This window comes from Macrosteles quadrilineatus, unplaced genomic scaffold (genome assembly GCF_028750875.1).
Source record: "Macrosteles quadrilineatus isolate MER2022 unplaced genomic scaffold, UCM_ALF_1.0 Scaffold_7__1_contigs__length_78375512, whole genome shotgun sequence".
NCBI classification, from domain to species: Eukaryota; Metazoa; Arthropoda; class Insecta; order Hemiptera; family Cicadellidae; genus Macrosteles; species Macrosteles quadrilineatus.
Genome location: NW_026542600.1, coordinates 59,962,258 through 59,977,195, shown reverse-complemented (window position 1 = coordinate 59,977,195; position 14,938 = coordinate 59,962,258). Strand labels below are relative to the sequence as shown.

The window sequence follows — 14,938 nt, the reverse complement described above, 5'->3', positions numbered from 1 at the left end:
ATGTGTAAATATATATTTTTAATTAACAAGTTCATTACGGAAATTGTTCTTTTCTACAGGCTTCTTATCACAAATATTTTATTAACTTTTACAATACAGATTGTTTCTTCTTTATCATTAAAAATCACAAATTAATATTATATAAAAATATTTATCTTCACTGAAGGTCACAACAAAACCTAACAAAGAAACATAGTCTACATTAAGCATTACAACTAGTTAACAATAGGACAGTTAAAATGGAATCAGTTTTCACTTTTAACACAAACTTATAGACACAAGATTTTTTAAAGATACAGGATCATTTTATATACTGATGTCAATATAACAACATTGTGTCAGAGCAGATAACATGAAATAACAACCCTCTCAAAATACAAACTACCAAGCGTTTATTGATGTGTATATGCCCAATCATGAATGTAATTTAAAATTAATAATCACTGTTTGAGAACAGAGCAGGTTTACCTTTGTTGAAAACTTTTTCGAAATTAGGATAACACCATAAACAGATGTGGATAGTGTTTAACATCTACGGAACCTAATTAAATAGTTTCCTCTCCTGAGTATTTATTAACAGATAGTTTGATTATCCTGAGTAGCTGAGTGGATAGTACTAGCTAGAAATCACCACAAGGTTGCTGGTTCAACCCTGACAAAAGTCAAAAAGGGAACTCAGCTGTCTTTGCTCATTAGGCTTTTAATATAACTATGCTGTCTAAAAACAGCTGATCTTAGGCAGGAACAAAGCTGTCAACTTATTCATTCAACACTCATTGTTTACTCTTCTAGGCATTAAAATAAGCACCCTACCCTGGAGTGTCATTATAAAAATTTAATCTAATCTAAATAGTATTTAATTAAAAATATAATTTGATTTCTGTCTATTATTAATCTTTTTTAGTATAGTGTAATCATAATCAGTGTCCTCTTTTGAAATTGAGTAGTTAAATATAACTAGCTGATTTTGTTGTGTGGTTAATGGTACAATAATTGCAAACAATACAATCTTTGATCTTTAAGCAAAAGGGCTAGGTCAGGACATGATATTATAAAAGTAAGCTCACAAGCACATCAGATAAATATAACACAAATTAATAAAAACTGTAAATTATTAAAAATCCAACATTGATCAGGCTTTACTATAATATTTGATCTAGCAGTAAATCACAAGACATTTTAACCTAAACAATTAAATTTAACTATCCGTAAAACATGGAAAGGTCAAAAATGTACCTCAGACATCAACAATATAATGGAATAAAATGATACATCGAGAAAATCAATATAACAAACAGCTTCACTAAACTACAGAGATCCATTAAAACCATGGTATTCCCAAAAATAACTACTTCCCTATAGGGAAAATTCGCCAATAAAACAAGAATTCGTGTGAATCTAGAAGTACCAAATCTTCGATCAACATACTATAATGTTTGTATATTTAATATGAAGAAAATGTTGCTGGGATAGGATGTTACTGAGGCGTATTCAAGAAACGTTAACCTTTACATTTCTCCAAGTGAAAGTCATTAGTAAATTGAACTGCCAATAATTTTCTATAAAACATAATAAGTAAACACTGAGTGTATTTAAAGTTATAACCATTAAAATAATTATTACATTTGTGTGATGAAAACCAGGTATCTCTTGTGCAGTTACACATGCCAGGTCGGTTTTTAAGATCAACCCTAATACTGCTTGTATGTGTATGATGCAGTTATTTTCTGTAGCTTTCTGAAATGTATTTGCAATCAAAAACCATTCAAAAATGAAATTCTAAGGGGTTATGCACAAAGAACTATTTAAAAATATTAAACAACATTACTCTGCATTTTCGCCAGCCTGGAAAACGATTAGGTAAAACACGACGATTAGGATAACGATTAGGATTTGCATTGCTGAATCCTTACAGAAAGTTTGGTCCTATTGCCTTTGCAGTTTTTGAGTCAGACTTCAACTAACTTTGAAATACATATCATGGGTGAAAGCAAGGATCTCTATAACTTCTTAGTTCTTACATATTTGAGCATTTGTAAAATCTTGCAACTAGTGTACAAATCAAGACTTAAGAAGCTTGAACTATCGACCGAGTATTAAAAATTGTTATCAGATTCAGTAATGAAGTTTTGAGACTTGTGATATGATATTTTACATTTATCACCCTATCTTTATCTATGTACACTAATTTACACTAATTTATTTTCACCTTAAGTTAAAATATAAACATTACAATTTTGATTTCACAGAACATATTCTGAAGTAAAAATCCTCCAAAAATACTGTTACCATTCATTGATCTTGATGATCAAAATAATTAAAAGAATAAAAATAGATATACATAATTATAATTAATTCAATATATATACAATTAAAGTGTTTAAAAAAATATATACTAAATATTTGATGTGATACAACATATTCTGCAGTCAAATTCTTATAAAAAATACTATTACTATATACTGGTTTTCATTGTAAAAATTAATTAAAATAATAATTTTAAAATACATCATATGTTAAAAAGTATATGAAAGATTTGATTTGATAAGGCAAATCCTGCAGTCATATTTTTATAAAAAATACTATTATCATAGACTGATTGGTCAAAGTAAAAAAGTTAAAAGATTAATAAAATAAATTACATTAAATTGTTAAAAAATATATGCTAGATTGTACAATACAAGAAAGACTACATATAACAGTTAAAGCTACAGACAACAAATCAGTGTAAAAGCTTGCACTGCAAGTACCATTGATAAATACACAAGAGAAAACAAATTTCAAATTCATGCAGCATGTGTATGTTTATGTTATTAGCTAGTGCAGTTTAATTGAGCTGATAAGTTTTCTTAATTCTATTGAAAGATTAGTTGTGTCATGGAAGTTTGTTGGATGTGGGTGGAACCCTGCTATATCCTGGCTCCCCCAACAGCCCCAGAGAGATCCTGCTCATAATCCTCCGATGGTGGTAGATCATAGCGTGCTGGACCTGAACCTGAACTGGAAGCATACCTGTAATCAAAACCACTCTTATACTGAAAAAATTCCATATATACATACATATATATATATATTATTAATCCATATATTTAATATATATTCTTAAGATTGTCTGAACGACAAAGTGTCTTCAGCGGCTGCTTCCAACATTTTCTCCTATTTGTATCCTGCATATTAAATATTATAGTTAGTACTAGTTTAGTGCTACTAGATTAGTATTAGTTTAGTTATATTATTGTTATTATCTTATAAATGGTCTCCTGAGAAATACACTTCTAAATTAAATTGGGATAAAAGGTGATAAAACTGAAGACATGATATTTATGAGATTTATGATGTATGAGATTTTTTTCAAATCATTGTAAAAAAAACTTAGGTATGGGAGGAGTTATATATTCGGCGACTGTTTGGTAAATTTAAATTCTACAACCAAACTGGAACTAAGAACCACCAGTCAGCTAACACTGTGGTCTGTGACGTTCCCGTATTACGTTTTTCAGTAGACCTATGGTTGTCAACCTTTTTCTATGGATTTACAGGTGTAATGAAATGAAATGAACAATGAAATGAAATGAATGACTTGAAATTAAAAATCATTTATTTACACAGGCAAAGCCTGTAAATGGTATATGCCATTTCTTTAAAATACCAACAATAACAAGTGCTAAATGTATATTTAGTGAGTGTCTATGTGTGTGCAGGTTGTTAATATTCGACAAACATTGATTGTTGGGATTGATTTTTAATTTATGACTGCAACTGAAGATGAGCTTTCACATCTTGAAACATTTTACTACACAGCATGAGTAGCATTTGACACCAGGCAACTATGTAAGTAGATTTTCATCTAAAATTGTATGTGGGAGTGCCAGATGCAGTCCCTTTAAGCACTGGCGAAGTTAGGTCTACTTATCTGATTGTCTCACAGAGTAATTAAGGGATGAAGTGGGGGGAATAACAGTAACAGAGGTACCAAAATACACATGACAGACTGACAACACAGTCAATAATCACAATCTAAGTGGCAATGGCAGCAAAGGACGAAAGATGACAATAACTGAGTCCATTGCTTGAAGAATGGCGGATTTGCTGGATGGGTTAGCATATTCCTTCCTGAATGGGGGCAAAAGCAATGGTGGCGATAAGAACACCCCACCAAGTTTGTTCACTGGGCCCCCCTCTCCCAATAATCTTTAAAAACATTAACACAGGTATTTTGATTCAAGCTTGCACTTGGGCTTGGCACGGCATCTCCCGAGGCACCGCATTGTCTTCCATGATCGCGGAAAAATCCTGAATACCTTCATAGGTCACGGAAATTTTATCAACGTTGTCAGATCCCCAGGGCAAAATCTTGAATCCTTCCCGCAGTCACAGAAACATTCATCATCTATGTGATTGCAACCAAACCCAGGACATCTCCTGCGGTCGTGTAGACAACATCACCTTCCCCCCAGATCGCGGTCAAATCCTTAATATTTCCCGCGGGTACAGAAACATAATCTTTTTCCGCAATCGTGGCAAAATCCTAAATCTCCCGCGGAAAAAGATACAGCATCGTCTTATTAGATAGCGTCAAAATCTTGAATATCTCACACAGTCACGGAAACATTAATAAGGCTGGTTGTGTTACTAGCCTAGTAGTTAGCGCCTCGGACTTCGGTGCTTGAGGGACGGGTTTTCAACTTTAATGGGTTTGGACCGCTTTCCCTTAAAAGTGTTTGAAATTACTTCATAACAAAAATGCCACTGGCGTAGATACAAGCAAAAAAAAATCGTCTTCTTTTATCATAGCAAAATTCTGTCTCCCACGGTCATGTGGACATCATTGTCGCAATCGCAACAAAATATTGAACATCTCCCATCTTTGGAGACATCGGTTTTGTCAACCGTGAGGTAATGTTGATCTCTTCGACATCCACAATCGCAGCAAAAGCGTAAATTTTTCATTCACGTGGTCTATCACAATTGTAAAAGCTTGACATCGAGCTCGATTTTTTTACTTTGTGCTAGATCTGAAGATCTCTCAAGGTTTAACAAAATTTTGTCATTAAAAACGTGTAGTAATATTCTCATATAAATATTGTTATGATAGGGGGCCCGTATGGTAGGGCCCCTCGCGAGTCCGTGTCCCGGTAAAATTTGCAAGATACCCGTTCAGCTGACGGCATGGTAACTCAGTTGGCTAAGGCGTTGCACTGACGAGTGTGGTGTTGGGATATTTCTTCATGTGCAGGTTCCAATCCTGTACATGTGCAATCATGAAATACGAAGTAGTGTACATGAAGTATATAAGTATGTTTCATTTGTATACAAGTAAGTTTGGTAAATCGTTCTTTTATCACCAATTCATCCAAACTATATTCCGTAATCGCGGCACTAACCTCATCGCCTCCAACGATCATGGTCATTTTGTATATTTCTCCCTCGTTTGCGGGAACATCTCAATTAGCATTAAGATAACATCTTCACGTTGTTAAGATTGGTCCCAAAAGTTGACTTGGTTGGCCTATTTCGGCAATATTGAAAATTATAGGTCACAAAAACTTTGAAGACATTTTCTTTTATCGGTAGAGCATTATCCACACAGAAAATATCCCAATTAGGTATTCAAATCCACAAATAAAGATTGGGAATACATTTTCAAACAATTAGTGTTTAAAACTTCTAGTTTGAAGCTAAGAGACACATCAATCACGTTAAACTATGAATATACTGAAAATATGTTAATGTACAGCCGTGCCCCTTGCTACCTGCTCGGTACTATTCTGGTAATGAAAAATTACGAGTCCTGGTAAATTTTTTTTTAGTTTTGGACTCTTCATCTTTGGACCTCCCGAAATTGCTCCACCGGCGACCTATAGTTTGGGATCCGCTGGGTTAAGGTGACCACTGACTTAACCCCTTTTGCCCATAAATGCGAGATTTAGTGACAAATAACACATATTTTAAAAGCTCCTTGAAAGATGATTTCTCATTTCACTCTTTAACATGATGTAAATTTTGTTCATTGGTGCATTTAAAAATATTCTGAGTTTTCAGCAAACTGTAGATCAGACGGTAGCCCAAGATAACTATTTTTGCCTTAGAAATTAAGAAATCACAGCATAACACAAGCTCACTTGTGCTGTTACCGACCCGACAGCTTGATGTTCACAAAACTTACATACTAAATATGAAATATGTTACGTATTGTAAATAAAATAATGAGAGTACTTTTTGTTTGAATTGAAACAATAAGAAACACATCTTACCTTGAAGTCCATCCATTGTGGTGTGGCATAAATCCGACAGTGTTCTGGTAGCTGGGAGGATACGGGAAGGCAGCAGTAGGGTAAGAAGGAGGGGAAGTGGTGGAAGGGTACAATGGAGGAGGAGATGTATAAGGAGGGGGGCAGGTTGGGGGAGCTTGAGGATGATGTTGGGAAGACTGTTTGTACAGATTAACCGATTCTTTTACCCTTGCCACAGTAACCTTGGCTGCTTCACCACCTACGGAATAAAAAAATATATTAGATTATATTCATTAAGGAAACATCAAGCTGCATATTTTAAGGGGAAGATAAGTGAAAGATGAGGATTGAATGAATGAGATGATAGTAAGTGACTAAGATCAGCATGCTCATGTGTACAATCTATTAAAGGATGATTATGGATAGCTGGGTCCAGTTTATAAGAGACTTTATACCATTTAAGGGAATTAAACAAAAAATGAAATATTAAAAGAAACACACAATGAGAGTCGGAAATGTTAAAACTTTGCCCACGATGTATAAATTATGCCTATTATTCACTTGTTTTACCATTGCTTATATGTAGTGTACTGTGAAATGCATTTTGAAAATAAAGTACTAGTTAAATTGGATGCATTGCATGACTTCCAAGTGCCATGACCAATGATATAAGTCAGTGTCACGACGTCTAAAATATGCAATTTTTGAGCTGTTTCACAACATCCTATATAAAATATTTGTCTGTTGCACGACGTCCAAATCTCATCATGTCCAAAAGTACAGTAACTGCAAGAAAAATAATAATAATAATCTTTATTGTCATTCAGCACCATAAAATTACAACAGACAACGTCTAAAGTCAGGACACAAATATGACATCATGCTTAAATCTATATAATCTTATGAAGCACATTGAACATTTTATTGCATAAACTGTACATATAGGCCTATTATTTAAATTTAAAATTCTAAGATGGAATGCTCTTACCCAAATCTATAAAAACTTAAGTAAATAATACTTCAAAACTAAACAATTTGTAAAAAGAGTTTTGCTCATGCAGGCTGCCTACTAGTGGCCAATAGTGTTAGGAGTTCAGAGTAATTATTTGCATTTTAAAAATCGTCTATAGAAAAAAAGGCTTTGCTAATTAGCAATCTTGATAATGTCGAAGGCCATTTTAATTTTTTCATAAAATCAAAACAAATGGTCATGATACAATTTTGTTTACATACATATGAAAATGGGGTTATTGTTACAGTTGGTGATATTTTAGTGAATTCAAGTAAAATTGTTTAAACGTACTTATCTAAAGTCGTTTTTTTTTTTTTTATCAAAGTTTGTTTCACTTTTCATGATTTCATATTGTATTGGAAAAACTAATTACAAAGTTATTTTCAGGGTTTGCTTTAACAAATTTCAAGTCAATGATAAGTTAAGGAATATAGTGTAAGAAATAGATAATTTTTAACTTAACTCAAAGCAATAGAAAATTTGTAATTAAATCAAAGATATCGCAGATTTTTAAGTCAAAACGTGATGCTAGCTGCTGTTTACTTAAAAAAACTATTATTTTAAATAGTCAATGAATTATTAGGTAAAACAAATCTTACTTCTAAGGAAGGATACTGTGGTGTATACAAAAATCATTGACTGTTATAAATGTCACATAAAAGAGACACATATAACCCAAATCCTTCGGTTACGATGAGGCCTCACACATCAGAAAACTGCAATTTTGGTGGGAAAAATTGTCACTAAAAGCTGAATCTTGTAACGGTCAAATATTGAGAGTAGGACCGTTGCCGTTCACAATTCAAATAGCGCGGGGTGTAGTTCACCGAGCGGCCACGCACTGCACCAGCGTCGCACTGAGAGCTCTTAAAAGACGTTTTCCAACGGCTACGTACAGCTAGTCTTAAACTTAACATTGAGAAGTGTAAGTTTTGTCAGACAGAGCTGAAATATCTAGGACACATGATAAATTCAGAGGGTATAGGAACTGACCCCGACAAAGTTAGAGCTATCGTCGAGTATCCGCGCCCAACGACGGTAACACGTCTTCGTTCATTCTTAGGCCTTGCGTCATGGTACCGGCGATTTATAGATAAATTATCGAAGATCGTCGCTCCTCTCACTGGCCTCTTAAAGAAAGGTGTGAAGTGGAATTGGAGTGAGAAACAAGAGAAAGCCTTTTGCGAGTTGAAAAATCGTCTCGTTTCGGCACCTATTTTATCGTGTCCAGATTTCAGTCAAACATTTAAACTGCAGGTTGACGCGTCAGATGAGGGCCTCGGGGCTTCCTTAACTCAAAAGAGAAATAATGCCGAAATTGTGATCGCGTATGCTAGTAGACTTCTGTCCAATACTGAACGAAAATATACCGTTACAGAAAAGGAATGTCTCGCTTTAGTGTGGGCCGTTAAAAAGTTCCGACCATACCTAGAAGGGTACAAATTCGTAGCTGTAACGGATCACATCGCCCTCAAATGGTTACTGCGACTCAAGGAACCGTCCGGCCGCTTGGCTCGTTCGGTATTAGAAATCCAACAATACGAATTTGAGGTCGAGTATCGTAAGGGAACGGCTAATAGGGTCGCTGATGCACTATCACGAAATCCCATTGAGCACCCGTGTGAAGATGTCCGAACAATGGTTTGCCCAATAATCGCGCAATCAGACAAAATTATCGAGCAGTCGGAACCAGATCATTGGTACGACACTTTGTTTAAAAAAGTAAACAAAAATCCGTCTTCGTATGAGAAATTTACAATCCGGGAAGGCAAGTTGTATAAGCTTGTCCGAAGAACCGGAAAATCGGGCGTGATGACGGAAAGCTGGAAACTTTGTGTTCATGCGTCAGACCGAATGAAAGTACTACACGAGACCCATGACTCACTTACTGCCGGTCATTTTGGGTTCAAGAAAACGGCGTCCCGAGTCGCTGAGAATTATTTTTGGCCGGGTTGGAGAAAAGAAGTTAGACAATATGTAAAGACTTGTTCAAGCTGTCAACGATTTAAAGTCAAACAAGTAAAACCAGCGGGTCAAATGCACTACCGTCCACCGGGTGGACCGTGGCATACGGTGTCCGCAGACTTGCTAGGACCGTTACCGAGATCTAGAAAAGGAAATACATTCATAATCGCTTTCCAAGATCAATACAGCAAATGGGTAGAGATGGCACCTCTGAGATGTGCCACGGCCAAAAACGTGACGGACAAATTTAAGGAGTTAGTACTACTACGATATGGGGCACCCGAGACATTAATAGTTGATAATGGTACCCAGTTTTGTGCGAAACTCTTCCAAGAGATGGCTAGGGATTGGAACGTTTCCTGTCAACACACGGCCCCCTATAGTCCTCAAGGCAACCCGATTGAACGGCGAAATAGAGTGATTAAAACCCTCGTAGCACAGAGTGTTAGGGGTGATCACAGGACGTGGGACGAACACCTTCGCGAGATTTCGTTCGCGATAAATACAGCTACCAATGACTCGACACAGTTCACGCCAGCAATGCTATGTTTCGGCCGCGAGCTTCGAACGCCTAGGGCGTTACACGGACCTTCATTTGAACGGACTTCGGAGTTAGGCGAGGCGGAGCGTGTGGAACAACACGCCCAACGGATGCAACGGTTTAAAAGGTTGTACGATACCACACAACGGAACCTACAAACTGCTTTTAACGTACAGGCTAGACATTATAACTTGCGGAGAAGAGATGTGCGGTATGACGTAGGTCAGTCTGTCCTAAAACGAACTCACGTACTTTCGTCGAAAGCTGAAGCTATCGCGAGTAAATTAGCGCCAAAGTATGAGGGGCCCTGGGTTATCACACGTCGATCAGGGTACAATTTGTACGAAGTAAAAGATCCAAATAGTCGTCGCAAACAAATTGTCCATGTTAAGGATCTGAAGCTTTTCCTTGATAGGAGTGAAAATAATTAACGTTCAAGAGGGGTTAGATCAAGTATCCTGTAACTAATATGTACTAACAACTGGGTTCTTGGGATCATTTACATGCTCTACTGCCGAGTTCTAATGCTTTTTTTTACATTTGCAGGGTTTCATCTGGCTTTCACTTGACGCATTGCGCATTTCACCACGCTACTCCATCCATCCTTGCGGTTTGGGCGACGACCTTAAGATGGCAACCATTCGGCCACAAATTAAAATGCGGGATTCCGAATTGCAGGGCTTAATAGGCGATGGATTAGTAGATGGAGTGACCCTAAGTTCATATTTTCGGCTAATCGAACGCCGTAGCCGGTACTATCACACTATACCTACTGCCTGGGCTTTTGACACCGTATTCCTGAGAGACTGGAAGAACGGGGGCATTGAGAAGACCAAAGGGCGAATTCGGGAAATAAAAATTTTTCAAGAAGAAATTTTGTTGTTTCCGCTACACTTACCGAACATTGGTCAGAACGGACATTGGGCCCTGGTCTACGTTCGCATCAGGGACAAGACTATCCAGGCATATGATCCTCTCCACCTTCCTAGGTTAGACGAAATGAAGGAAATCTTCGTATTCCTTCGAGAAGTTGCCCGGCTCCAGTACGCGAGTTTTGATCCCGCCGACTGGAAGATGCTTGAGACCCCACCACAAGCATCGAAACAGCAAGACTCGGTGTCATGTGGTGTATACGTTTGTGCTGTGGCGGAACAAATATCGACAAATAATGGGTCAATACGGGACGTACTTGGAGATGTCAAGACACTCCGAAAGGGGATAGGCGCGGCCATCCGAAGGGGACGTCTCAGCGATGAAAATTTTGAGATAATAGAACCATCGACAGCTAGGGAAATCGAATTAAGATTTGTGAATTGAACGGAACAGGCACAAATGACGCGCTTGGGGGTCACAGGTCCGGCCGGGAAGGAAGTCGTCTTCCAAATGGAAGACAACGTGAGTTTCAGTCATTACAAACAATTCAAAGAAGCCCCAAAATTTGTTAAAACGAATCCTAAGAGAGAAGTATCGGTGTCCCCTGTCCTGACACTTATGGTTGATGATGATGATCTTCGGGTGGTGAACGACCCTTCCATTATCGAGCCACCACCGGATCCAATATCACCTCTTCCCCCATCCCCTAAACCATTGCAACAGTGTGACAAATCGCCCGGGATAGAACGAGAAACGTAAACGAGGAAAAAGAAATTTGTCAAGTTTTACCAAAAGGTCAACCTGCACCACCACTCTCTTCAGCTACTCATCTTTCACCTGACAGACATGCTCCACCTGATGTTGATGTTTCGATGATGTCAGGCTCATCACCCTGCAGTGGAATGCCTAACCAACCACCTAACGTCGAGAGTTCACCTCAACCACAGCCGATGACACACGACAACCCTACCATCAGCATCAGCAGCCCACCAACGGTTCCAGGTCATCTTCTTTTTAGTGAAGTGCTCAAGATACCAGAAAGTGTTTTTAAAAAGCAGAGCAGTGAAAGTGTAAATATTGAAACCAGTGAAATTATTGTAAATAGTAATAATAGTTTTTTATAAATAATGCTAGTACTCTATCCAATGTGAAAAAGATGAATTTTTTTTACAAATTAAATAATTCTGACTGCCCTGAGTTCATAAACAATGTTATGGGTCAGAATGCACCTCTTAGATGTGATATAATAAATAATAGAAATATAATTAGTTTTAATGAAATAGATTCTATAGATTTAACACATGATTCATCTTTTTCACAAAACAAAACTGTTCAACCTAATGTTAATTCAAGCTTAAGCCTCTTAAAGGATGATAATTATTGTTTTATTTGTAAGTGTTCCCATTATGATGTATATAAGAAAAGTGAACAGTGGGAAAGATGTACAGGTTTTTGTGAAGTAAGCAATAAAAATAATGTAGTTTGGATGATGCATTTAAACATACAAGGAGGGTTTACTAAAAAATGCCATGAACTTGAGATATTGTTGCAAGATTCAAATGTGGACATAATTTGTTTTAATGAACATTGTCTAGCAGAAAATCAAATTAATCTTTTATCAAGTCTTAATAATTACATTGTTGGGGCCTACTTTTGTAGGGGCGTAACTGCAAGGGGGGGCTCGTGTATTCTTCTGAAACGTGGTTATGTTTTTAAAGAAAGGACAGATTTTTATATTTATAATGAGGAACATGTTTTTGAAGTTTGCTGCATTGAATTACCCTCTTTGAATGCTATTGTAATTTCAATCTACAGAACACCTTATGAAAATAATTTTAAAACTTTCATGGAGAAACTAGAGCTACTTTTAACCAAGTTGCAAACTTACTTTAAAACTCACCAGATCTACATTGCAGCGGATTTCAATGTTGATATTTTAAGAACCTGTAACTTACCCAACCATAGAAATTTGTTCTTAGATTTAATTAGTATGTATGGTTTTAATGCAAACTTTTGTTCTCCGACTAGGATTACTCAAAAGTCAGTCACGTGTATTGATAACATTTTAACTAGTGATTTTTTAGAATTGAATTCCCAAATTAAGAGATCCAAAATGAATATCGAATTAGGTGTCTCAGACCATAGGGCTCTTTTTATAGATATTTCAAATAGTAATGCCAAACTGCATAAAAGAATAAGTAAGAAGAGATTATTTTCAAATAAAAATAAGTTAATGTTCTACAAATGCATTTCTGAAACTCACTGGAACATAAAGCCATCTCAGGATGCACAGACAAATTTCAATTGTTTCTTCAATCAATTGTTGGTTCATTTTGATCACTGCTTTCCACCAAAATTTTTTTCTAGTAGATTGCATAAGAATACAAGTAAAGGCTGGGTGACTAAAGGTATCATTGTATCAAGTAAACGTAAAAGAGAATTATGTGTAATTTCTAAAACTAACAAGGATGTGAATTTTCAAAACTATTACAGAAATTACAGAAAAATATTTAAAGCTGTTTGTGATAGAGCCCGTAAAATGTTGAACTGTAAGGTAATAACCACAGCTGAAAACAGGAGCCAAGCAGTGTGGACTGTTGTCAAGTCTGAACTTGGTGTCTTGAGATCTAAAGATATGGACTTTCCTGATTTGTGTGTCAGAGATAAGCTGATAACTCATGGTCAGGCTATTTCCAACTTTCTCAATGTAAAGTTTGCAAACACCTCTAAGGATATTAACTGCATACCTTGTTTGGATACTGCATCCAAGTTAGTAAATAATTTTATGATTAATCAAAGAAATAATTTCAAATTCAGACATGTATCTGTATCAGAAATTAAAACTACGATAAAAAAATTAAAAAATAAAAATCTGTAGGATGGGATGGGATTTCAGTTGAAATAATAAAAAATATTATGAACTTTATAGCGGAGCCACTGTGTCTGATTTTAAATCAATGTTTTGATGAAGGAATTTTTCCATACCAATTAAAAAATGCTGAACTGAAACCACTTTTCAAAAAAGGTTCAGTAGAAAACCCAGAAAACTATCGTCCGGTGTCAATTTTACCATCTCTATCTAAAATTTTTGAAAAAACAGCATATGAACAAATGTACTCTTTTTTTGAAAACAATGATCTGTTTACAGATAATCAATTTGGCTTTAGATTGGAAAAAAACACAATATCAGCTGTCTCTGATTTCATAAATCGAGTGTCGGAGGGCTTGGATGGATCTCAGAGTACTGCAGCAGTGTTCTGCGATCTTTCCAAGGCGTTCGATTGTGTGAACCATAATGTATTAAGCAATAAACTTAAATATTATAACTTCTCTGATCTGGCGCTGTCTTGGATACAATCTTATTTAAGAAACAGGCAACAAAGAACTGTCATTAAGAAAAATGGTAGAAACTTCATTTCAAAATGGCAAACCATCAATTGTGGTGTACCCCAAGGATCAATTTTAGGTCCCTTGTTATTTTTAATATTCATTAACGATGTACCTAACAATGTATCATCAAACCTAATATTATATGCTGATGACACTACAGCCATAGTAAAAGCAAAAGATGTACATACTCTTAGATTAGAACTTGATCAATCAATTGTAGACTTAACTAACTGGTTTGCGGCAAATGGTTTAAAACTTAATAATGCTAAAACACATATTATGCAATTCCAAACACTACAAAATAAGCAAAACATAATTTTTGAATTACCGTACAAAAATGATATTTTAGCTTTTGTTGAACAAACTAAATTTTTAGGCATAAATATTGATAAAAATTTGACATGGAAACTTCACATTGAAATACTAGCTAAAAGATTACATACAGCTTGTTTCCAGATGTATGTTTTAAGAAACATAATTGATTCTAAAACAAAGCTGATAGTTTATTATGCGATATTTTTTTCCATTATGCAATATGGTATTGAGTTATGGGGCTCAACATCATATGCCTCAACAATTTTTAAGGTACAAAAGAAGTTTTTAAGAATCTTATCATTTACACACAAAAAAAAGTCATGTAAACCGCTTTTTGAAACATATGGAATTTTAACAATGCCTTCACTTTACATTTATAAAATTCTGGTATACTTTAAGAGTAATCCACAATTATTTATAAAAAATCAATTTATTCATCACTACCCAACACGTTCAAAAAATAATTTGCAGTATCCAAGACATCGGCTATGTGTTTACGAAAGATCACCGTACTATATGAGTCTGAGGCTTTACAACGGTTTACCTGCTCATTTTAAAAACATCAATAGTATTATAAAGTTTAAGAAAGAATTCAAATTATTCCTTATA

General features: G+C 35.7%; 1 protein-coding gene across 2 annotated transcripts in view; it reads right to left on the bottom strand.

Annotated features, from left to right (window-relative positions):
• Positions 1-2,483: 2,483 nt before the first annotated feature.
• LOC128997723 (uncharacterized) overlaps positions 2,484-14,938 on the bottom strand; it is a 30,930-nt gene continuing 18,475 nt past the window's right edge. The window contains exons 4-5 of one of the 2 annotated variants that reach the window (XM_054423362.1): positions 6,255-6,492; positions 2,484-3,012 (exon numbers count right to left, since the gene is read on the bottom strand). In XM_054423362.1, the coding sequence (XP_054279337.1) occupies positions 2,910-3,012; positions 6,255-6,492 (341 nt within the window). In that variant the 3' untranslated portion in view covers positions 2,484-2,909. The remainder of the gene's footprint in view (positions 3,013-6,254; positions 6,493-14,938) is intronic. The other variant, XM_054423361.1, reaches the window with a different exon arrangement.